The sequence below is a fragment of the Ascaphus truei genome, chromosome 6 (assembly GCF_040206685.1).
Source record: "Ascaphus truei isolate aAscTru1 chromosome 6, aAscTru1.hap1, whole genome shotgun sequence".
In the NCBI taxonomy this organism is placed as follows: Eukaryota; Metazoa; Chordata; class Amphibia; order Anura; family Ascaphidae; genus Ascaphus; species Ascaphus truei.
This window is the reverse complement of record NC_134488.1, coordinates 109,683,853-109,707,423: the sequence shown is the minus strand read 5'-3', so window position 1 is coordinate 109,707,423 and position 23,571 is coordinate 109,683,853. Positions and strand designations below refer to the sequence as shown.

The 23,571-nt window shown below is 42.8% G+C and overlaps 1 protein-coding gene across 4 annotated transcripts; it reads left to right on the top strand.

Annotated features, from left to right (window-relative positions):
* Positions 1-1,344: 1,344 nt before the first annotated feature.
* On the top strand, positions 1,345-17,261 carry RCN3 (reticulocalbin 3). Of its 4 annotated transcripts, none has more exons than XM_075605754.1 (7): positions 1,345-1,994; positions 4,069-4,303; positions 9,450-9,643; positions 13,000-13,172; positions 13,720-13,780; positions 14,588-14,787; positions 17,020-17,261. In XM_075605754.1, exons 1-7 carry the CDS (start codon positions 1,931-1,933, stop codon positions 17,125-17,127), a joined length of 1,035 nt encoding a protein of 344 aa, XP_075461869.1. In that variant the 5' UTR covers positions 1,345-1,930; the 3' UTR covers positions 17,128-17,261. The 4 variants fall into 4 exon arrangements, with proteins under 4 accessions (XP_075461869.1, XP_075461870.1, XP_075461868.1 ...); XM_075605755.1 differs by lacking the exon at positions 1,345-1,994 and adding an exon at positions 3,386-3,454; XM_075605753.1 differs by lacking the exons at positions 1,345-1,994; positions 9,450-9,643 and adding exons at positions 3,467-3,551; positions 9,189-9,382.
* Positions 17,262-23,571: the final 6,310 nt, after the last annotated feature.

Sequence of the window (23,571 nt, the reverse complement as noted above, 5' to 3'; positions counted from 1 at the left end):
AGCTTTTCATCAGCAACAAAAGAAAAATGGCGTTTCTTCAGCAGACAAACAAAAACAGTTTCTCTTTAGCAGACAGTGTATAAATCAGGCAGTTACCCTTTTCTATGCAGGGGACAGACAGTTCACAATTCATCTACTTTGCTAATCAAACCTTGTATCAGGAAATCTCTCAGCAGCTTACTCCTCTCTCCTCAACAGCCAGGCTCCATGTGTCTACAGCCTGGGTTTTAACACACCTTGATTAGGCAGCTGGGATCCAACTAATTGTCCTGAGGTTCCCAGCTGAAGTTAACTTAGTCAGTGCTGCACTGCAGACTAGACATAGGTTTTCCAGGCATATAACTGGTGGCTTTTATTTACCCTGTCACAGGATAAGACTGAGATTGCATATAAACGAGGCTCAGCCTACACCCATTGTCTTTGTGCTGTTCGTGATGTCTACATCTGAACCTGTATTGTGGAAGAAATTGCCAATCCTGTATCCTGATGGCTTTCTTGTCCAAACCCCTTAAGTAAGTGTATATTTTGCCTGTTATTTGTATATCTTGTGTGTTCACCTTTTTCAAGGAATAAATTATATTTTATCATATCTAAAGTCGTGTTCAGTTCAACCCAGGTATTTTTGTGTATAATACAGCCTCTTATAAGTTACCGTGACACGCATACCTGGTCAATAACATGCAAAAATATATATTACAGCTACTTTCTTTTTAAAATCAAGTTAAAATATGTATATGTAAAAAAATATTCAATACAAGAGACCAATTGGCAATAAGGTGCCTTAAATCTTAGTGCGGTTTTGTATATACATGTAACCCAGGTCTCCAGCAGCTCCTAGAGACCCCCCTCCCTTGGAGCAGCGTGGTCGCGGGTGCCGCCGGAGCCAGCGACGGACCCGACGGCTGCTTCCAAAGGTGGGGGCCGGAGCAGGGAGTAGCGTGCTATCTCCGCGAGCAGGCTGGTTGCCGGGGACGCGATCGGGCCGTTGCTAAGGCCGCGATCGCGTTGCTGCGGTCCCGGCAGCTAGCGAGGAGGGCGCCGCCATTGCGGAGAGACTCGCGCATGCGCAGTGATCGCGCAAGCGCAGGTAAGGCCCCAGAGCTAGGGAGAAGTCGCGCGAGTGTAGGGAAAGTGCAGGAAGGGTTGAGGTGGCCTCCAAAGACTCGCGCATGCGCAGGGCAAGTGCGCACGTGGCCCCAATGTATTTGCAGCCTCCACGGGACTACAACTCCCATGAGGCTTAGGGGCAAGCACATCAGGTGCCTCCGTGTGGCCAATAAGGGCCAAGGATTTCTAGAGGAAGGCCAGGCAGGCAAAGAGATACATTGTTTGGGCTGCAGCACGTTTGTCAGTTGGAGCTGGGGAGCTGTGAGGGAAGGAAGGGTGCAGAGAGCATGTGCAGCTCCTGCATCGAGTAAGGTCCCCACATCCCAAGTAAGGCCCCAACTCCCCACCAGGTTAGTGGGTAAGTGTTGAGGGACGGCCCAGATAGGGACGCTGCCCTTAGTGCGTGTCTGTGTGCTGTCTTGTCAGGATCACGGCTGGCAGGGCTGTGAGGCCTGACAAGAAGGCATAGCTGCTAGTGTGCAGCAAGTTGCTGTACGCGTTATGAAGTTGCAGTGCGTAGCTGCTAGTGTTAGTGTTAGGGTTCAGTGAGTGTCAGGACTGGGATGAGTTAGGGGAGTGGGGCAGGTTATTACTCCGCAGGCCCTAGGAGATTTCCCCAAGCCACCCCAGGTTGCGGTTCATCAGGGACAGGCCCTAGGTTAGGGTTCCTGTCACGTTAGGGTTAGTGAGAAAGAGATAGGGATATAGCGGCGGTTGCTGTTCCCGTGATGCGGTTGGTGTTCCCGTGATTCGGTTGTGTTCCCGTGAAGCGGTGGGACCCTCGTTGGGGTTCCTGGAGAATTACCTGGATAGGATCAGACGGATGCATCGCACGTCTGACCCTTTTAGAAGATTGTTGCGGACCCGAGCATCGGAGTGCTCGGAAGGTATTCACTATGTATATGTGCACCAACAGGCCTAACACATTAATTAGTGACTGCGCAGTCACCCACGTTCTCTACTAGAGTGCGGGACATTGGGTGGGGATTCTCGGGACACTGGGTGGGATCACCTAGTGTTGGGAAGCGTCCTGCGCGACGCAGTAAGTGTCTCCTCTAGAGAGGGACACAGGTTATGATGTTGATATTGCTGTGATCTGTTTCTTGCATGTTGAGTAAAGTCCCTAGTTAATATATATATCTGTGTGAGTATCGATTATTGTGATTGTCCTGTGAGGAACCACTCCCCCTATGGTGGGAGCCATCGCAGGTGGAGGCGCTGCATCGTTGGAAGTAAGTACCCCTAGTATAATGGCCCCAGGTTCCCCATGGCGGACGCTCAGCCCTCCTGTGAGCCAACAGGTATAGCACCACACTAGAAGTAGTCAGATACACCTACACACCCCAATCTCACTTAGGGTGGGGGTAAGAGGGCTACATACAGTATGTCCCAAGGCATCTCTCTGAGAAGTTGAACTCACATGAGAAGCTTATCTCACCTGGATGTGCAGTGACCACCAAGAGAAAGCTGCCATAAAACAGAACTGCTGTACTGATGGAAATACAATAACAAACAGCCATCTTTAATGCCATTCTTGTTATACAAATCATCATCTTTTTCTTCACAGCAACAAACAAAATGGCTCTTTATGGCACTGGTGATCAAGGAATGCTATAATTACTTTATTTGATAAGTTAGCACAAAAAAAAATGTTTATAAAATGTGTAAGCATGTTTATTTAACTTAAGAGGGAAGTACAACTGATGCCCTGACAAGAGATGATAAAACATCCGTTTGTCCAAAGCAAAAGCCCAGGCTGTGACACAACAGCAGTGGTGTATATATAAAAAGCAAGCACATGCCCAGTGCATGAGAGGTAACATGGGCCATTAATGCAAACACATGCATCCAATGCTTTTTTGCTTGCTATGTTTATATAGTTATTCTAATGCCCATCTGAGACAGGAAGGGTAACAAACACAAGGATAACATTTTAACCCGGACACTGTAGGAGACCCCCCATAAGTCCACGTATCAGCCAATGCTTTGCACACGTTATATACATGTAACCCCTCTAACTACTTCACACGTTATATACATAGAACCCCCCTAACTATAGCCTAACCTCCTCCAGCCGCCTACCAGTCAGACAGCAGGCGGCGCGCGCCGTCACCCCGCCCAGAGCCACACATGCACTGCTCGTGCCAACGTGGCGACCGGCAGCCAATCGCCGGCCTCAGCCTTGTCCAGAAGTTCCTCTGGACACGCCTCCTTGAGCGGCACGACATTCTGATTGGCCGCGCTGTCCCATGACTCCGCCCATGATAATGAGCTGGTTTAAAGGGACAGTGCAGATGATACATTGCATCCTTTGCCTTTCATCAGTGCGCTGGAGCAGCAACATTAGGTAAAGTGTATGCATGGGGAGGCTGGATCTGTGCAGCGCAGGGATGCCATGGGCTGGTGCTGTGATGTGTGGATCCCTTTGTATTTGGAGCATGCACGTCAGTGTGATAATCCGTTTGAAATGGATAGCAAGATTGTTTCTCGTATCCCCCTTGTGATTTGCAAGCCCCTGAGTCTAAACTCCTTGTTTGATTCATCTGACACATCCTCACTCCAGCAATGATCTCAATCCTATAGTGATCCAAGGGAACCACAATTCAAAATAGAAAAAGAAGCCTGAAAGCTACTCTGCTAACTTTGTAGATGATACAACTTCACTGGTGCAAAACGGATCCAGTACTGGAGTGAAACACAGCAGCTGACTTGTAGAAATATATCTTATAAAATGGTTAAGATTGGCTGTGTTGATAAAAGTGCTGCTATTTTTGCATGAGTTGTGCTGCTAAATATCCCTTTAGTTGTTTTGCATAGTAACAGTTCACTCTATGCAGTTAATTGATAAACTCTTTCCTATCAATATGATATGCGGAGTTAGCACCTATTTTATGCTTTAAAACATTAGTTATGAGTGATATGGAAATGAATTTAAGTATCTGTGGTTATTTTAATTACCAGAGATCGGGAAGATGAGGTCTGTGCCTGTACTTTTCCTTGTGGCCATCTGTGCCTCCTGGGTTATGTGCAAACCCACCCAGGAGAAGAAAGACCGTGTCCATCACAGCAAGGACCTGAGTGATCACCAGCATGATGATGACAAGGACTTCCAGTATGACCATGAGGCTTTCCTGGGCAAGGAAGAAGCCAAGACGTTTGATCAGCTGACTCCAGAAGAAAGCAAAGAGAGGCTGGGGTAAGAAAATGCAAATGAACCCTTAGGGGATCTCCCCTAAGCCTGAAGCCAGACATGCACACCTGATATCACTCATGCCTCCCTGCCACCTCTTCCCCTGTAAATGGTGTTAACCTTTTCATTTAACACTGACCTTCCTTAAATTTTGCCCCACAAATCAAGCATCCCAATAGCCTGCCCTCATGGCTATTGTCCCACACTCTCACTCCCACCACCCATTGTGACCAAGCACTGCCATCTACAGCACTTACTCCCTCACCTGCTGTCTCTGTGTAAGTTTCCCATTAAACCTCTTGGATTGTAAGCTCTTCGGGGCAGGGATTTCCTTTCCTATTGTCTGATTTTGCTGCACTTATTGTATAATTATAATTCCCTGTACTGTATTCTTTGTGAAGCGCTGAGTACACTTTTGGCGCTATATAAATAAAGACATACAATTTCCTGCCAGAGGGGCAAGAGTCCATCATAGATGCTGCAAATGAGCTGTCCAAGACCTTACGTTTCTGTTTTGTTACATTTGAAGAACTCTCTAATATCACTACTAGCTAAATGCTCTAAGTAATAGCAAAATGGCATAGAGTCCCAAAGTCCTCCCTGCCTTCCAGTGGAATTTCCAACAGTATACATAAGATACTGCCCTGTTTTTTTCCTTATTTAGTAAGAGTATTAATTAGGGTGTGGCGTGCCTATGAGCACTTCAAGTTAACTGGGTGACACCTCATAGGTCCAGAGATGTTCACATGTTGCTGTCTAAAATGCATTCAGGACTCCAATCCTCAAGACCCCCACCCCAACAGGTCAGGTTTTCAGGATATCCCAGGTTCAGCACAGATGGTGCAGTCTTTGACTGAGCCACCTGTGCTGAAGCAGGAATATCCTTAAACCTGACTGGGGGGGGGGGGGGAATCTTGAGGACTGGAATTGAGCACCCCTGATTTAAGGGGTTAAGTCATTTACTTCTTAATCCATACAATGCGTTGCTGGAATTCTTTAGAAGCAATGTCATTAGAGCCTTGTAGAGTGTTCCATTTGAGGCTCTCGTTTGTCCCTGTAAGACTTGCAAATACTTGCTAAGCGGAAGAACCCAATATCTCCCTTGGATAACGGGCACATTTGTGAAGTGATCTTAGTCAAATGCTTGTAGCTGAAAGGTTCGTCTCTCAACGTCGCTTTATAGCCAGAACACCGGGCTTTCCATACATGAAATGTTAGTTGCCACTTAAATATTATTATTATTAATGCTCACTAGTAAGAAGCACATATTCTAATTTAGAATCCAGGTCTTGCTCTTCTTGCCCAGTCTAAATCATTTTTTTTTTTTAAACTCTATTCATAATTCCTTTCTGCTGGGAATCTTTGTTGTACCTTAAAGTGTGTGTGTGTGTGTGTGTGTGTGTGTGTCTACATTGCAAAGAGATGTTTTTATAAAATGAATGATGTGGAGGTAAGACAGCCCCCTATAATAATGCTTCTGTCTTGTATAGCATTGACAGTGTATGCAGCGATGATCATATCATTTTTGTATACACAAGTCACTGCCCTGCAGAGCTTACAATCTATTTTTGTGTGCCTGAGGCACAGAGAGACAAGATGACTTGCCCAAGGAGCTCACACCATGATTTAAACCAGGGTCCCATGCTGCATACTCTGTCATTGGTTGCAGATTTGGGGCCTTTACTCACTGAGCTGCTCCTTCAGCCCTTAACCCCTCTTTGACTTTTCCTGTTGAACCATTGATGATCAGTACCCGGTTGCTGGAAAAGACTGCACTGAATATAAAATCAGGCCTCCTATCAACAACAATAACTGATTGCATCTTCTGCATTATATTTATATGTAACATACTTACAAGCAGATATTGATGGAAGCACCTATCCCATTGCGCTGTTAACCCTTTCGGAGCCAGAGCGGTCAGCACCGCATGGCAGAGTAGTTAAAGGTGGTTGGTATTGCGCTGTAAATATAGCTGACCATGTTGCATTGCTGGATGTGTGAAAAGCCAGGCTAACAATAAGAACAGACATGATATTCATTATCAACGCTCCGTTAATATTATGGATGCCCGTCAGTGGGAAAATTCCTATTGGCTTCATGGGGCATTAAAAGATGGTAGGCCGCTGTGCTAAGCAGCATTGATACAAACGGGGTACAACATGCAGCCTTCAGAAAATTCCCTCTGGGGAAGCTCATACATTCAATAGTGTACCAGCCTACTCCATGTGGAAATATAACTGTATCCTAAGGTGCCTGCAACGCATTGGGGATCATCTCTGCAGCAAAGGAATTAAAGGAGCAATCCATGCAATATCCTACATCGGTTTTTATTTTTTAGATGAATCAGTTCTGTAGTATTTGATAGAACGTACTGCATTTTGTTTTCAACTAAATGCAATTTTTAATGAGCTTTAATAAATTGAGCATCCTCTGATTTCTATAGCATGTTTTAGCCCACTTCCCCAGCACTGCAAGATCTTTGTAACATGTTAAGGTTTGGGATAATTTGTTGCTAATGTTCCCAGCAGCGTCAGCTGTAATCTGTAACAATAGATAATGTTACCTTAGTAATATAAGAATACATTGTAGCTGCAGAGTTGCACTGACTGAAGGATTGATTGGAACTGAAAGGCAGCCATTTAGTGAACCCTGGGAAGCAGGATCTTTGCTGAACGAATCAATCGGCAGCATAAGTAACTCATTTTCAATCAATCAAAAAAAAATTTTTTTTTGTTTTTCGTGCCGGATGGACTGCCTCTTTTTAAGAAGCTGAAGAGCATAGAGATGGGAGACTTTGTATGCTCTTGCTTAGATTTTTTTTTGGCTAGGTCACAGGGACTCGCCCCCTCCTCTGTCCCTCCTCTCCCTTGTATAGCCTTTGTGGGAGGGTCTCTGCACACATTTCCCACCCTATAAAAAGCCTGGGTGAAGCAAGGAAGATTCCAGATTGCTAACGTGGCAATCTCCAGATGTATGTTCTTCTTCCCACCGCCCCCCAAAGGAGGAGGGATAAGATGAGGAAACAGTTAGAAAGTTGATCCATCATCACAGCAGAACTCCACCTTCCACAGTACTTGCAAAATGTTCATATATAGTGAAGAGCACATTCCGTGCATCATCTCACTGCAGATCCCCCCCCAGCCCTGAAGGGGTTAATGTGAAAGAGGCAGGCCCTTGTCAGGTTTTTCCTCGGATTGATACACAGGCGGATTGATACACAGGCGAGTAGAGTAGCAGAGCCAGGCTCTGCATCCACTGTTCTGCTCTCTCCTCTTTATAACTTCTCATTGTTAGCAGTTTGGGAAACAGGCTGACTGTGATGTAGTAAAAGATGGTGAAGAAAACAAACAAATACTGTTCAGCCAGCTCTGAACAGCAAGGACCGGTACACGGATTGGGTCATTTAAAGCAGCAATCCTGGTTGCATTGCTTGTTTTTGATTGAAGCAGGGGATCTCTGCAGCTGAACCCCATTCATTTCCGCTCTGGGGACCCCTCATTCCAGAGATACTTGCCTCTGTAGGTGCTGCCAGTATCTCTGTTAAGTTTTAATGTCCAGGTCACGCGGGCCAATAGGAAGACGCAAGGGATGATGTCACGGCTTCCTATTGGCCGGTGCGACATTTAAACACCACCATTCTGTTCTGCGCACAAGTTCCCTGGCTGCAGAGATACTGGCACTCCCTACTGGAGGTAAGTCTCTCTATAAGCAGGGAGTCCCCAAAGCTGAAATGAAAGGGGTTCAGCTCTGGAGACCCCATGCTTCAAGCCTGTAACAAACAAAACAATCAATGCATCCTGGATTGCTGCTATAACAGTGGATTTGTTTTCGCTCATTATTCCATGTATATTGGAATATCTCAGTCCCTGAAAGCGCAGACTGAATAAATATTGAACATATCTGAAGAATCCAATTATACTGAGATATATAGTAAACTGCTACAGAATAGATTACCACTATGCAGGGATCTAGGTTATATTGCTGTACTTATTTGAGTGCATTCACACTTATTAAAAAATTAACTATTTTAATTGTGACTTTGGAATAAGAATAAAGATTTATTATTTTGTGCTTAAAATTAGGAGGTTCTCTTCCGAGTGCACCTTTCTGGGTTCTGAATCGCACCCCTCCTGTATAAATATATGAACTCTTATTAACTCATTAAATGTGAGTGTAGCAGGGCCTTTACCTTGTTGACGTATCCTTCAAATTAACTTGCAATTATTCTGTGGTGTGTATGATCCCACCTGTGAGCTTGTATATAATACCTATGAATGTTGACGTTGCTGGGTTGTGGATTAATAACTCGTGTATAACCTGTCTTTGGAGAAACATTAACCCTTACAAACTTTTGCTGAAGTTACTTTTTTATTATCTCTTCCAAAATGTTTGAAACACATTTCTCTTTTAATTAAACATCCATACCATAGGCAATTAGCATTTGCATGCATTGCAGGCCTCCCTGGCAGAGGGAGGGTTCGTAATGAAGTCTAGATCCTTTATTAATTCGGATGAATGGCTCTTCACACAAAGCTCTTCCATCTACTCCTTGGTAATCAGGCATTTGTAGTGGAAATGTGTTGCAGGCTCCTTTTGGCAGCGAAAGGTTTGGCAGAAACTCACTAGTAGCTTCTGAGTGCAGGTCTTCATGTAGACCTTTTTTGTAGAGCAAACTATTTGGCCACATTATATATATATATATATATATATATATATATATATATATTACCAAATGGTTGCCATTGCTTCAACATTAATGATCAGCAATATTAACAATGTACCTGTGTTTTCAGAGTGGCTATCATAGATATGCCCTTTACTATGAGACCAGGGAAGCAGCCTCTTGGGTACGTCGGAACTGTGAGACTGAGGTCATTTTGGTTCATTGCAGAATGATAGTTGATAAAATCGACAGTGACAATGACACGTTTGTCACGACTCCTGAGCTCCTGGCATGGATGAAGCGTGTCCATGGACGCTGGGTTTCAGAGGATGTGAATAAACAGGTGCTTCTTTTCGATAAGAACCATGACGGATCAGTGGCCTGGGACGAGTACTCCAATCAGATGTATGGCCATCTCATAGGTGAGATCCTTTTAAACATTACCCCTCTAATCTCTTCCTTTTCTCTCCTTCCCACATTGTTCCTCAGGAGAATAGTTGGTAAAATAGACAAGGACAAGGATGGTTTCATTACCCAAGTGGAGCTGAGAGACTGGATTAAACATGCACAGAATCGTTACATCTACGAGAATGTTAACAAGCATTGGGCAGATTATGACGCAAACCAGGACAATAACATTGCCTGGGCAGAATACAGGAATACTACATATGGTTATTACGAAGGTAAGAGAATGAGAGCAAAGCCTGTGACAGGAGAATGGGCACGTCCTTTAGTACCCACCACACAAAAGCAGCCATTGGGAAGGGCAGGTCTGCATGAGAGCACATTATATCTCTATCTAACTTCTATTCAATGGATTAGCTTTCTCAGAAACTGGATCTAACATCACAGGCTGCATGGCTAGAATCCTACTCTGCAGTGTTAATGGGCGCGTCGCATGGCTAGTATCCTACTCTGCAGTGTTAATGGGTGTGTCGCATGGCTAGTATCCTACTCCTGCAGTGTTAATGGGCGCGTCGCATGGCTAGTATCCTACTCTGCAGTGTTAATGGGCGCGTCGCATGGCTAGTATCCTACTCCTGCAGTGTTAATGGGCGCATCGCATGGCTAGTATCCTACTCTGCAGTGTTAATGGGCGCGTCGCATGGCTAGTATCCTACTCTGCAGTGTTAATGGGCACGTCGCATGGCTAGTATCCTACTCCTGCAGTGTTAATGGGCACGTCGCATGGCTAGTATCCTACTCCTGCAGTGTTAATGGGCGCGTCGCATGGCTAGTATCCTACTCCTGCAGTGTTAATGGGCGCGTCGCATGGCTAGTATCCTACTCCTGCAGTGTTAATGGGCGCGTCGCATGGCTAGTATCCTACTCCTGCAGTGTTGATGGGCGCGTCGCATGGCTAATATCCTACTCTGCGGGGTTAATGGGCGCGTCGCATGGCTAGTATCCTACTCCTGCAGTGTTAGTGGGCGCGTCGCATGGCTAGTATCCTACTCTGCAGTGTTGTCTAAATAATGGGCGTGTCACATTCCTGTGCAGATATGAACACCTTGCAATTGACCAAGCGTCCATATTTGTCATTGTCAGTCGAGAGCTGGGAACAGAAAGTCCCATTTGGACCACACCGTCTATTCATCTTTCTATCTTGTTTTGGATTCTTACATTTTCCTTTTGATCCCTGGCTTTTTTTCCCTACATTAAAAAAATCCTTGTCCCACCTAAAAATCATATGACCACTTTTAATGTTTACTGAATGCTGTTAATCTACTACCCTTTCACAGAAGCACCTCACATTACCCCTGAGCAAACCTGTCCCTCTAGCTCCAATCCGCAATCCTTTTAAGTTCTAGCATCATAACATTTCCGGTACTAATAAATCTCTATTATTTGCTGTGTCTATTAAATACCATGTTCTGTGGCTGGACTTCACTATTATTTTTGATACCATTCATTACTGTGGTCACTGCTGCCAGTGTGATAGATCTGACACCTTTGGGATTTTTTTCACTTATACCTTTAAAGCATTATGTTCAAAAAAAAATGTTTGTCAATCGACAGGTGTCAGACATGGCTTTAATAATCATAAAGCACTGCATATGTTTCTCTGCAAGTGACATCCAGATAAATCACACTAAGACTAACTCCGAGATGGTGCAGCCTTTACAAATTAATTCACGTATTCTGCACTGCGGGTAGGAGGCTTTATTCCTTGGCTTGCTGTGGTGTGGTTATGGTAAACTGCATGTCACGGAAATGAATTGTGCTTCAGGAATTTTGCTTTCATTCTCTTATCTGCTGCCTTGTATGTGATTTTTGCATTACTCCCTCATGCATCAGAGACCATAAGTGCTGTCTCGGGTGACCTCCCCTACATACTGCTGGAATGAGCATGCAACATGTTGCTGACCCATCTAGCAGCTTGATACACCAACCATTTCCTCAACCAGCCGTGTTCCTACGAGCATGTGTACTCCTTCTAATAACTGATGTTGGTAAATACCAGGAAGGTGTTCTGCTGCTTATCTAATTACAAGGGAGAGCATTGCCCAAGGGCATAAATATGTAGGATCAGGCTGAGCCAAGAATGTACTGTCTGTACTCCTGAGAGTGCTGTTTGTTTGCAATAAGAATAGTGACTGCTGGTGTTTAAACATGGAGAGGAAATGTATTCCCACTTGATGTCTAACTCTGGACTGGCCAACTCCAGTCCTAAAGGGCTGCCAACAGGTCAGGTTTTCAGGATATCTTTGCTTCAGCACAGATGGCTCAGTCTTCGACTGCCCCACCTGTGCTGAAGCAGTGATATCCTTAAAACCTGACCTGTTGGTGGCCCTTGAGGACTGGCGTTGGCCACCCCCGACCTAGATAAAATGCTGAGTTAGGGACACTTTTTACACGGACCAAACTCCTGGTGTAACCATTTATTCCAAATGTTCTGATGCTAAATGGTTTTAAAGCGAGAGCGCGAGACCAGCTTGTATTTTCAGGCAAAGTGGATCCTCCAGATCCCATTCCCTACCTAAAAGTTTCCAGCACGGATCTCCATTCCCTTGGGGGATTTGGGATTGTGAATATCTACATTTTTGAATTGGTGAAAGCGGATCCATGTTAACAGAAAAGTGCAGATATTCTAACCGCTAATTTAAGAGGTTACGAGGGCAGTCCCTCCACAACAATTCATTGTCACCAAAAAATTGTCAAGCAGCGTTTTGGTTTTTTTACCTCTCTCTAATCTCGCTAGAGACTGACACATGTAAACAATTTAAGAAGTATACAAGCCGATATCTCTGGAATGTAATAACGCAAATCTAAATGGCTTTTTAACACGCCACATGAATAATATTTATACACCCACGTTTACGTAAAGCCGTGGTCTGCAGGCCACATCTGGCCTTTCTTGGCACACAGACCATCGGCTCGTGCTTCTATCCCTGCACTTTCTTTCTTTTTTTATATTGAAGCAGGGGGTCTTTGGAGCTGAACCCCATTTAATTCCCGCTCCATTAACCCCCTGCTTCCGGAGATACTTACCTCCTAATAGTAGGTGCCGACAGCCGCTCTGACTGGGCTTTAAAGTTTAAAGCTCCCACATTAACCGGGCCAATAGGAAGCTGAACCTGCTGATGTCACGGTTTCCTATTGGTCCACAGGGCGCGTGAGCTTTGGACCGCTGCTATTATGGGATCCACGGTAGCCGAGTAGAGTGGCTGCTGGTATCTACTACGGAGGTAAATATCTCTGGAAGCAGGAATTAATGGGGTTCAGCTACAGAGACCCTCCCCCCCCCCCCTTGCTACAAACCTGGGTAAAGACCATTAAAAACCGCTCGCTTTAAAGCTGTGCTGCGGACATTATAACCCACAGATGTTATGCATACTTAAAAAGAGGTCCCTTTTTTTTATTGAAGTGTAATTATTTATATTAACAAAATATTTTACGAATTGCATGATGCTACAATACGCTCCCTGACCTTTTTTTCTGTACCAGCAACTTTGAAAAGTAGACAGAACACTGCTGTATTGGGTCCCTGCTCCTCTAACACCCCCCCCCCCCCCCCCCTCAATCCTCATTTCTGCAGGGGAGGAATTCAATGATGTGCCAGACAAGGATACCTACAGGAAGATGATGAAGCGCGACGAGCGCCGATTCAAGCACGCGGACAAAGATGGTGACATGATCGCCACTCGCGAGGAGTTCACTGCGTTCCTGCACCCGGAGGAGTTTGACTACATGAAAGACGTTGTGGTTACGGTGAGCACTTTGTCTCTTTGGTCCCTATGTTCCCGGTAGAGATGGGCACTTATTTTTTTTGGCGGATTTGGATTTCCGCAAATCAGTTTCAAGAAGCACGATTCGCCTTTTCCCGGAGTGGTTTGTGATTTTTACACCGCGCAACGGATTTTCAACGGAAAGCTCGACAAATTCCATGAAACAGATTTTTACAGTTTCACCCCTACAGTATCTCTAGTTCCCTGCACTAAAACATAATATCCCGAAGGCATAATGTGCTGTTGTATGCTCTGCTTCCACCTTCCATGTCTGGATTTATTCTGTATATGCTGCAGTTGGTATTTGGTAGAATCTTTTGTCGGCGCCATCATAAACGTGCCCCCCAAAAAATAGTCGTTAAGAGTATTGCACTTTTTCTGGTGTAAAGTGTGGTCTGCATTTGGAAGCAGAAAGGGGCTGATTTAGAAATAACAGAGGTGAACTAAAACGTCTTGGAAATCTGGGTCTGCTCTATACCAGGGCCTCTCATGTTAGCCTGTATTAAACAAGGATGCTTGTGTTTTCACAGGAAACCTTGGAGGACATTGATAAGAACGGAGATGGGGCAGTGGATGTGCACGAGTACATAGGTAAGGAATTACGAGTAAGCGATACATTCATTAGTTGCAATGTATTTGAGAAATATTTCAGATGTTGCAGTCCATTCTTGGATTTCTCTGTCCCAAGTGATTTTAGGTTATTTTTAATTACTTCTCAATAAGGTTTATAGAATGTTTGCCTTGCCCATCAAGAGGCGAAGGAGCGACTCAATCAGTAAAGACCCTGACTCTGTAAATGCACACATCAGAAGTGCTGCAATACTTTACATTTTACAGTTTGATTTCAAAATCTGGATTGGCTGCAGCAATTTCTGATTATCCTAGGCAATTTTAGAAGCATTTTATTGGAGTTGATCAAGGGGAAACTGGTTTAATTCCCGGTGTTGGCTCCTTGTGACCTTTGGCAAGTCCCTTTATCTCCCTGTGCCTCAGGCACCAAAATTATAGATTGTAAATTTATCTGGGCAGGGACTGTCTGTAAAATTCATACATGCTGCTATACTGTAACTGTGAAGCACTTTGAATCCCATTGAGAAAGCACTATATGAAAGGAAGTGTATTATTATTAATAAGATTATACCTCTTACAAGTGGGATTTTGTCCTGCAATGCCAGGAATGTACTCGGTGCTTTTCAGAATTGACATACAGTACGTTTGTTAAAATACAGGAAACAATTGTACCATATTATGACTTTCTGCCTCAAAGAGCGTCAGGTCTTACATTGACATTGGTTCGTTTCATGTGCCCAACAAAAGAAAATATAATCTGCCTCCTGTTAAAACCTGTTTTGTTTGGCAAAGAAAGCCCAGTGAATGTGTATTCTTCCTGTGTCTCAGGGGACATGTACAATGCTGAGAATGATGAACCAGAGCCTGATTGGGTTCAATCAGAACGCAAGCAGTTTCTGGAATTCCGTGACTTGAATAAGGATGGGAAGATGGACCGGACAGAGATCAGCCACTGGATCCTCCCCCATGACTATGACAACGCTGACATAGAGTCCAAGCACCTTGTCTATGAGTCTGACAAAGACAAGGTAAGACATCCACGGGAAGATCTCCAGCAGTGGGAGATCCGGACAAGATGTTAGGATAGTTTATTCTTTCTATGCTTAATACAGGGGTGCTCAAATCCAGTCCCTACCCCCAACAGGTCAGGTTTTCAAGATATCCCTGCTTCAGCACAGGTGGCTCAGAGGCTGTCTTCAACTGAGCCTCTGAGCCACCTGTGCTGAAGCAGGGATATCCTGAAAACCTGGCCTGTTGAGTGGGTTTGAGGACCAGAGTTAAGCACCCCAGCCTTATTACACTAAGAAAGCAATCATAGAAATATGATTAAGAACCTCCTTTTAATGTAGTGTATAAAACAGGTTGCATATTGGCAAACCTAATAGCCGGGTTCATGCTCCTCACTGCAGTGCTTTGGGAAAGGAATAGTTTGTACCTGGAAAAGGAAAGGCAGTTGCCCCTTCTGATTGTATTGATGAAGCTGGAGCTGTTCACTCTTGTATGTATTTGTGCCTAATTATCGGTGTGTTTCTTACTTCTACTTGATCTCAACCACGTGGGGAAGAGATGAGGAACGGGATCTTCTGTATCTTTAATGTGTTCTGGGAAACAAATGATTGGTTGGTATCATAATGAGAAACGGTAGTGTTCAAATGAAACCGCATACATTTCTATTATAATCCGTTACATATTCTTGTTTTATGTAAACATTTATTCAAAGTACATTCACCCGCTTCATGTAAATTGCTGAATTACTGTGACTGCTTCTTCGGAATATAGTCTTCAAGGGCCTTATTCTATATCTGCCGACCCGGCTGTTACTAGCCAAATTCTCCTGATACACATTAAAGGCTATTTTCAGCCTGAACGGGCCGGTTCAAGTGATGCTGTTGCAAGCGCCAAACTCTCAGGCCCAGATCCAAAAAAGGTGTAATAAACTATAGCACCCCTTTTTTGTCAATCCGGCCCTTAAAATCCAAAAATAAGATTAACCGAGGTCCTGATGATCCTCTGATTTCTGCCAGTTGGAGTCTTTTTTGGGGCATCTTCTGATGCCCATTGCCCGAGTAGAGACTGGATCTGAAATGTACTACTGTTCTTTTTAGTTTATCAAGGTTTTACACCGTGCTGTGATAATTGCTCACACCTCCAATAACCAAAAGCAAAGTGCACATTGTACTGCAGAGACACACAGGTTTGACCGACTGCACCGTGTTTTGCATTCCTTGCACTCTCTAACCCTGCTGCGAGTTCCAGCTCTTTGTGGCAAAAGCTCTTGACAGGACTAGCATTTGGACAAACTGGGTTTAAAACCTTCATGTATATCCCATTGTCATAACACCTATTTGGGGTTCACAGTGTACTGGTAATTTTGATGGCTTAATTCCACTCAATTTAAAATGTTCGCAGAGCTGTGAATAGTAACACAATCTTGAGAAAATGGAAATGCACCTTGTAATACTCCAGATTTTTTTTAAATTAAAGATACACGTTTGCAGGGTTTAAAGCAGCACAACATGTTCAAGTTTTTTTTAATCAGTTTTGTAGTAGTAGATGTGACGTTTTTTTTTTTGTTTTGTTTTAATTCAACTCTTAATGCCATTTTTATGCGTTTGACAGCATCCTTTGATTTCTATAGCAGATTTTAGCACACCTCCCCTGTGCAAGGTGTAACACTTTTCATGTTTGTGATAACTTGTTGCCAATGTTCCCACCAGTTTGAGCTGTAAACTTTAACAATAGATAATTTTACCTTCGTGCTACCAGGATACATTGTAGCTGCTGAGTTACACTGACTGAAGGATTGATTGAAACTGAAAGGCAGCCATTATGTAAGGCACACAATCAGGATTTGTAAACATTTTATAACATGAGCACCAAACCATTTCCAGCTTGGGTAAGAATGTAGAAGTATACATTGCCACATGCTCGACATATTAAAAAAAAAAAAAAAAGTTGGAAAGTAGTATTGCTGCTTGGGTTTTAACCTGTAACAATTTGTTGATCAGCTCCACCAAATTGCATTTAAAATTGAGGTAGCTGCCTCCTGGCCTGTGATACCACAACTTGCTGCAGCCAATCCCAGGTTTTAAGTCAAACTGTAACATGTAAAGGATTGCAGCACTTCTGCTGTGCCTTTAATACAGATGATGGTTGCAAAGACAATCACTTGCTGGACCTCAGGCATATGGAGCCAGTTGGCAGCTTTGATTTTTGAGGCTACCCGGGTTGTAACAAACCATTCTATATTCCCTTCCCAGGATGACAAACTGACCAAAAACGAGATCTTGGATAACTGGAACATGTTTGTCGGGAGCCAAGCAACCAACTACGGGGAAGACCTGACGAGGCGGCACGATGAATTCTGATTGGCTGTAACACGTGTGCTTCTATCTGAGCGCATTGCACATCAGCACCTTACTGGTGCTATAGAGATTGGAGTCCTGTTGTGGCAGTGGGAACATGGAATGATGGGGGGGTGGGGAGTGGGGGGGGGGGGGGGGGGGAGAAATCCTGCAGCTTGATTTATTTATGAGGGTTATGGCTGTGATTTTGTAAGCGGTTTTCTTACAAAAATGACTTGCTGGTTATGTGCACGGCTCAGGAAATATAGTCCAAGAGCTGTTCAGTTGAATGTGGCCTGAAAGAGCCATTATGTAACCCATTTACTGCCAGTGCTCCCAGTACAACTGGCAGTGAATGGGTTAAAAAAAAAATCTGTTTCTTGAGCACATTTCACACCGTCTTGCACCCAGAAAGCAACTTGGAGTTTATATATGCCAATTATTTGTGATTACAGCCCTCTGCCGTGGTAATGTCACAATTGGATGGAATGACATTGGGCTGATTTTTAAGGTCACATCTACAGGGTCCCAATCTCTCCCCGTAAGTGTCAAACGAAACCACTGTTACTATATGGTCTCCATGCGTACAGCCTAAAATTTGGGTGCAAAGGGTTTCTTTTTTAATACTGTTTGAGGAAGATATCTTAATCCATGTATGTAAACACTTTTTTTTTTTTTTCTTCTCGTCTTTATGGTGGGGAAAATAGATTTTGGAAAAGCCATATGAACAACACAATAAATTGCCTTGTAGCCAAAACCTAGACAAGTGCTTTTATTGAGATTCTTAGGAACTTTATTTGGGACAAGCATTGTATATGTACATTTTCTCAGACAAAGCTACCTTTTATGATTCTTGCCAAGGAAAAAGTTGCAGCGTAATTATTATGGCCACATTTACGTGTATAAGTGTGGATCGTTGACACTCGATAACGTAGAAGGGAGTAGGTGGCAGAGAATCTCCTGCTGTAAGATATTCAGGGCCAATGAGATTGGGGTTTGGTAATGGGGTTTTGCATTACAACTCTTACCGGCTGCAATGATCTGAATTTCCCATCACGGTATAGGGGTTTAATTATAGAACCACCACTGTAGTCTTTAGTGTCCTAAAGCCCTGATCAAAAGAGCAGTACCTTCAAACTCCATTTTTTTTTAAATGAATACTTACTGCATTTTTATTATTATTATTTATTTCCCCCCCTCCCCCACACACTCTAGTTTAATTTTAACGTTTTAAGCTTCATTTTTGTTGCTACAGCAACCATTAAAGGACACCACACCACTTTCTCTTTTGAAATGGGCAGCCATTTTGGGTGCCCTGGGAAGCGGGATCAATCTGTACTGTAGCCTGGATAATTACATCGCGTTGCAGGCAAGGAACGGCTGCTTTTTTTATTAAAACCAAAAATGTCAAGAGCCAACGCCACTTTAAAACAGCCAGACTTGGTAGCAAAAAGGTTGTACTGTACGCAATAGAGATTATATTGAAAAAGTTCTGACGTTAACGGGAAACCTTCCAGCGAGTAAACAAGTCGTATATATATATATATATATATATATATATATATATATATATATATATATATATATATATATATATATATATATATATTTTCCTCATTTGATACATTACACAATGGCCAAGAGATTTGAAACATTTTCTGTATTAGGGAATGTGGGACACATCTCAATAAAAATGTTTTAAAAAAATGAGGACACTAGTTTCAATTGTTTTACTGCTTTCTATGGAAATAAGGTATAGGAAGACTACAGAGCTGAGAGATTGGCAGAGGATCAGAAGCATATTGCTAAGCAACTGGATCCAGGCCCTCTATGCACTATAAATGGGTGAAGATAGCACTCGCCTACTTTATTCAAACAAGTTGGATTGTCTAACAGCTTCTCTGGATTATTATTTTTGAAAAGTCTAACAGGCATTAAATATGGATACCCCAAGTATTGGTAATATACGGTTTGCATGTTTCTGTGAACTGCACATTGGGTGAGAGGGGCAAATGTTGCTTAATTGTGAGAGAACAGCAACAAAATAATTACTCCCCATATTTTACATTTGCAGGGTCTTGTTACTTAGACTGCATTGATTTAAAAGTGTTTTTTTTTTTTTTAATGATGTGTATTGACTCCCAACACGCAGGAGTAAAGTGCTCTGTATGACAGGATTCTCATATACCTGATTTCACAGTCCAATTAATAATATTCATTACAGTGTAGCCCTCCTTTGGGGACTACTAGTTGGTATAAAGGGTTAACTGTGGGATCACTCGGGTTACTCCCCTCCCCATCATGTCCCTTTCTGCAGTCATCCTGCGTCACATGATGAGGAGGGGAATGATCTCAGTTAACCCTTTATACTAACTTGTAGCCAGTGATATCCCCATGGGGAGATAGGGGATGGGAATATATATATATATATATATATATATATATATATATATCCCCTATCTCTATCCTCCCTATGTTCTAGAAACAGGTTCCACTGAGTTCAGACTGGAGCCTCACTGTGTGTCCTGGTAAAACATTTTATAAATAAAATACACAAACCTAAGGATGTCCTGTCACCATTTATTTTCAGTTAAGGAATATGCACTATATAATGATATTGTTCTCATGTGGGAAGAGGAGTGAGCATGTGATAATAGGAGTTCTCAGAGGAGTAGCTCAGGAGCATGATTGGATTGGCTCCACCGGAAGGTCCTATGTAAACGCCTGATCCAATATGCATGGAAAAGGTAGGCAGCACACAACAGAGTGATGGGATACTGAACTCAGAGGACTGTATTTCCACCATAGGCCCACCTGAGATGGGGCACTATTTACACTATGTGGGAAATTGCCAATCTAACTGTTTCCCTTAGTAATAATCAAGAGTACCTCCCTAGCATAGGAGTTGTCGTTGTTTGCAAATCCAAATATATAAGAGCAAACTCAGGTTCTTAGATAATGAGTAGTTTATTGCCTGTACAGCATAGAGTATGATCATACACACACAAGTCAATGAGACTCTCTGCCAGGGGAGGGCCCAAGCAGGCTTTTTATACATTTTAGATTCCTTTGTTTAAAATAAGTTACTGGGCAGAATATAACTACTCCCTATTCTTAAACCAATCATCTTACAGATCATTAAAACCTGGTTCAAGCTGGATTAAAACAGCTCTCTATAGGAATCAGGCACTTCTTGATACCAGGAATGTGGGCGTTACTACAGGCACAGTCGTAAATCTACTGTGAGGGAATCTCATTCATACCACACACACACACACAAAATGGACACTAAAGACATACAGTAGCGACATCTTTTATTGCACTGAATGCCGCCGGCAAGCCGGGATCTACCCCAGCTGCCGCCAGTAACAACCGCGCGCCGCCGCGTTTCCCCCACGCACCCCCCCTCCACTTCGCGCGCAATTTAAATCCCTTCCCGACCCCGTACAAGGCTCCTGCTATGCCGCTCTGCTTCCCCGCACCCCCGCTTACCTTCATTTGATCTCCAGGGGTGTCGGGGAAGCCTGCGGAAGCCGGGGAAGACGGGGAAGCCGGGCGCGCATGTTACTGTGACGTCACAGTGCGCCGCCACGCGCCGCGGCTACCCGCTTCCCAGACGCATGCAGCCGGCGGCTTTTACTCGAATAAAAGCTGCCGCTGCTGTAACAGAACAGACAAAATGGAAACAAAACACCGCCATCAATTCTTCAATCCAGAGACTCCCCCCCCCAGTCCATTTCAGTAATATATCATCCATTTCAACAGTATATTCATTTCAGCAATATTATTTCAACAGAGTGACAGCTTCCAGGGAAGCACAGATTAACTATATTATTTGCCACCAGTTCATGCCTGAAGTGAAGTTTATTGTTGTCTGGCGTGCATGATCAACGGATGTGAATAAAGCTCTTGTCTGTACTATAAAATTTCTTCCTCGTGCCCATCAATATTCTATCTGCATATCCACACCCAGCACCCTGAACAGGTATGAGACTGAGCACAGCCGTGTATATATCCAACTTGATGTAAACTCCTCTAGAGCCAGGCAGAGAGGGTTTCAACAGTATATGTAAATAATGTTCCCATTCCTGCTTTGTATTTTGTTTATAGCACAGCAACATCCAACAGCCACCTCCCTTCAGCAGAGCTTTAATCCTACTTTCTTTCCACCTTTGTGTTGAAGGGGTGTTTATCTTCTTTTTTTTTCTTTCTTGCTTTCAATGTCCTTGGGCCAACTCATTTTAATGTGCAAGGTATGGTTGTTATAAGCCTTCTAACCAAATCTGTAAATGACTATTAAAATGGTGTCGCAAAAATGTGATAGGTCTTAAATATATACCAAGCCTCTGACCTCATATACAAAAATTAAGGGGTTGCAGCTTTATTACATAAGGATCTTTGCTTCTAGTTTTTAGAATCTAAATGCAATAGAGAATGTTGATAGTTATTAATAAAGTCAATATGGGTATTTTTTATGCTCCACAGGTATCCCAATAACTTTAGTTAACATTTCCTTTCAATAATAAATCTGTTTTAAGAAGACCATCTAATAATTGCTGTCTTAGACCCAAATATTGCCCCAAAACTTTACACCTGCAACAAGCAAGGTTCTTAAACCCTCATAATGAATTAGATTTGTAGTATGCTCTTGACTTTAACCCCTATCACATCATGCCGCTTTTTGGCACACCTTTGCCCCCCTCCTAGCTTGAAAATTCTACACAGTATGATAAATGGCTATAAAGCAGAATTAATTTGGTTCAAAGATCGTTTAAATGTACAACTCAAATCCTTTTCAGAAATCCAGGATCTTCTGTTTTCTTACTGTCTTTGAAGTTTTTTTTAGATACATTTTTCTAATTCTACTCTGAAAGGTTTACCCCTTAACCCAATTACGCAATGTAATAATTTTATTTCACATAGTGCTTCTTTCCCATTGAGACTTACAGCGCTTTGCAATTACAGTATAGTGCACAGTACAGGCAGTCCTCGTTTTACAACGCTTCGCTTTACAACGAATGGCTTATCCAACGCTGTGCAATGCATACCTATGTTCATTTTTACAACGCCAAAACGGCTTATCCAACGCTCTTCCGACGCTTTGCAACGTTGTTTATGTGTATGTGTGTATATATATATATATATATATATATATATATATATATATATATAAAGGTTGTTTATGTGTATGTGTGTATATATATATACACACATACACAAACAACGTTGCAAAGCGTCGTAAGAGCATATATATAATATATTATACTATATAATATATTTATTATGTTATATTATATATATAATACAGTATATACACTATATAATTTATGTGTGTGCTGCATATCTTATTGCCTGCGTAAAATATTTGGTGTATTTTAGTGTTAAAAATGCCTTCAGAAACGGAACCTTTCATTTAAACAGTGTTCCTATGGGAAAACGTGTTTCGCTTTAAGTTTCGCTATCCAACGCCATTTTGAGTAACGCATTGTGTCGGATAACCGAGGACTGCATGTACAGGATTATTTAGACAGTCCCTGTCTGAGTTTACAATCTATGTTTTTGGTGCCTGAGGCACAGGGAGATAAAGTGACTTGCCCAAGGAGCGGAAACTGGAATTTCAACAAAGGTCCCCTGCTCCAAAGCCAGTGTCATTATCCGAGTCTGTGTCTTTACTCACTCAGCCACTCCTTCCCGCCAATTCCACACGGGTGTCACCTCCAGTTTATATAACTGTCTAGTTGCTACTGGCATGGCTAGTAGAGATAATTATATAATTGCGTGGGAGAAAAACCTTGGCCAATAGTGTGATATGGAAGAATGGCAAGATGTATCGCTGGCAGCATCAAACAGTTCAATTTGTTCTTCTATTGTATACCACATAGGTTGCATGCTATTCCTCTAAACATCCCAAATATACGCTGGGGAGAATGTAAGTGGTCTGGCTCATTGATGCATATCTAAATCGAGTTACCCATTTGATTTCTAGGGTTGTGTGGTATTGAAATCCCCTCCCAGCCATGCGTTTACCTCTTGGGAAGAACTGTTACCTAAAACTTGTCTATCATATTCTAGTTGCAGCTAGCTATGTACTAGGCAGCAATTGTAAAAAGTATTTGCCGGATTAGTTAGCCCACCTTGAAAACAATATTGCAAAAAAAAAATTTTTTTAAAAAAAAGATGTTAATGGCAACAGTTCCTAGTGACTGAAAAGCGCCCTAAAAATAAATATATATATATATATATATATATATATATATATATAAATAATATAAATAAAACCTGGGACTCGTGGATATTTGTAGAGATTGTATAAAATAATATTTTTAAGCCCTCAACTAAATAAGGACTCCATAGAATATTTAATGTAATTTTTAGTACAGGTTTGAAGCAGGTGGTGTCCGGAGCTGAACTCCATTAATTTCAGCGCCGAGGACCCCCTGTTTCCAGAGATAGACCATCAAAGGGGGT

Excerpts from the sequence above, each read along its gene's own strand:
- RCN3 (XM_075605754.1), top strand. The coding sequence starts at position 1,931 with ATGCATCGCACGTCTGACCCTTTTAGAAGATTGTTGCGGACCCGAGCA. Across the intron at positions 1,995-4,068 it reads AGCATCGGAGTGCTCGGAAG|AGATCGGGAAGATGAGGTCT; the intron begins GTATTCACTATG and ends TTTAATTACCAG. Across the intron at positions 14,788-17,019 it reads ATGAGTCTGACAAAGACAAG|GATGACAAACTGACCAAAAA; the intron begins GTAAGACATCCA and ends TTCCCTTCCCAG.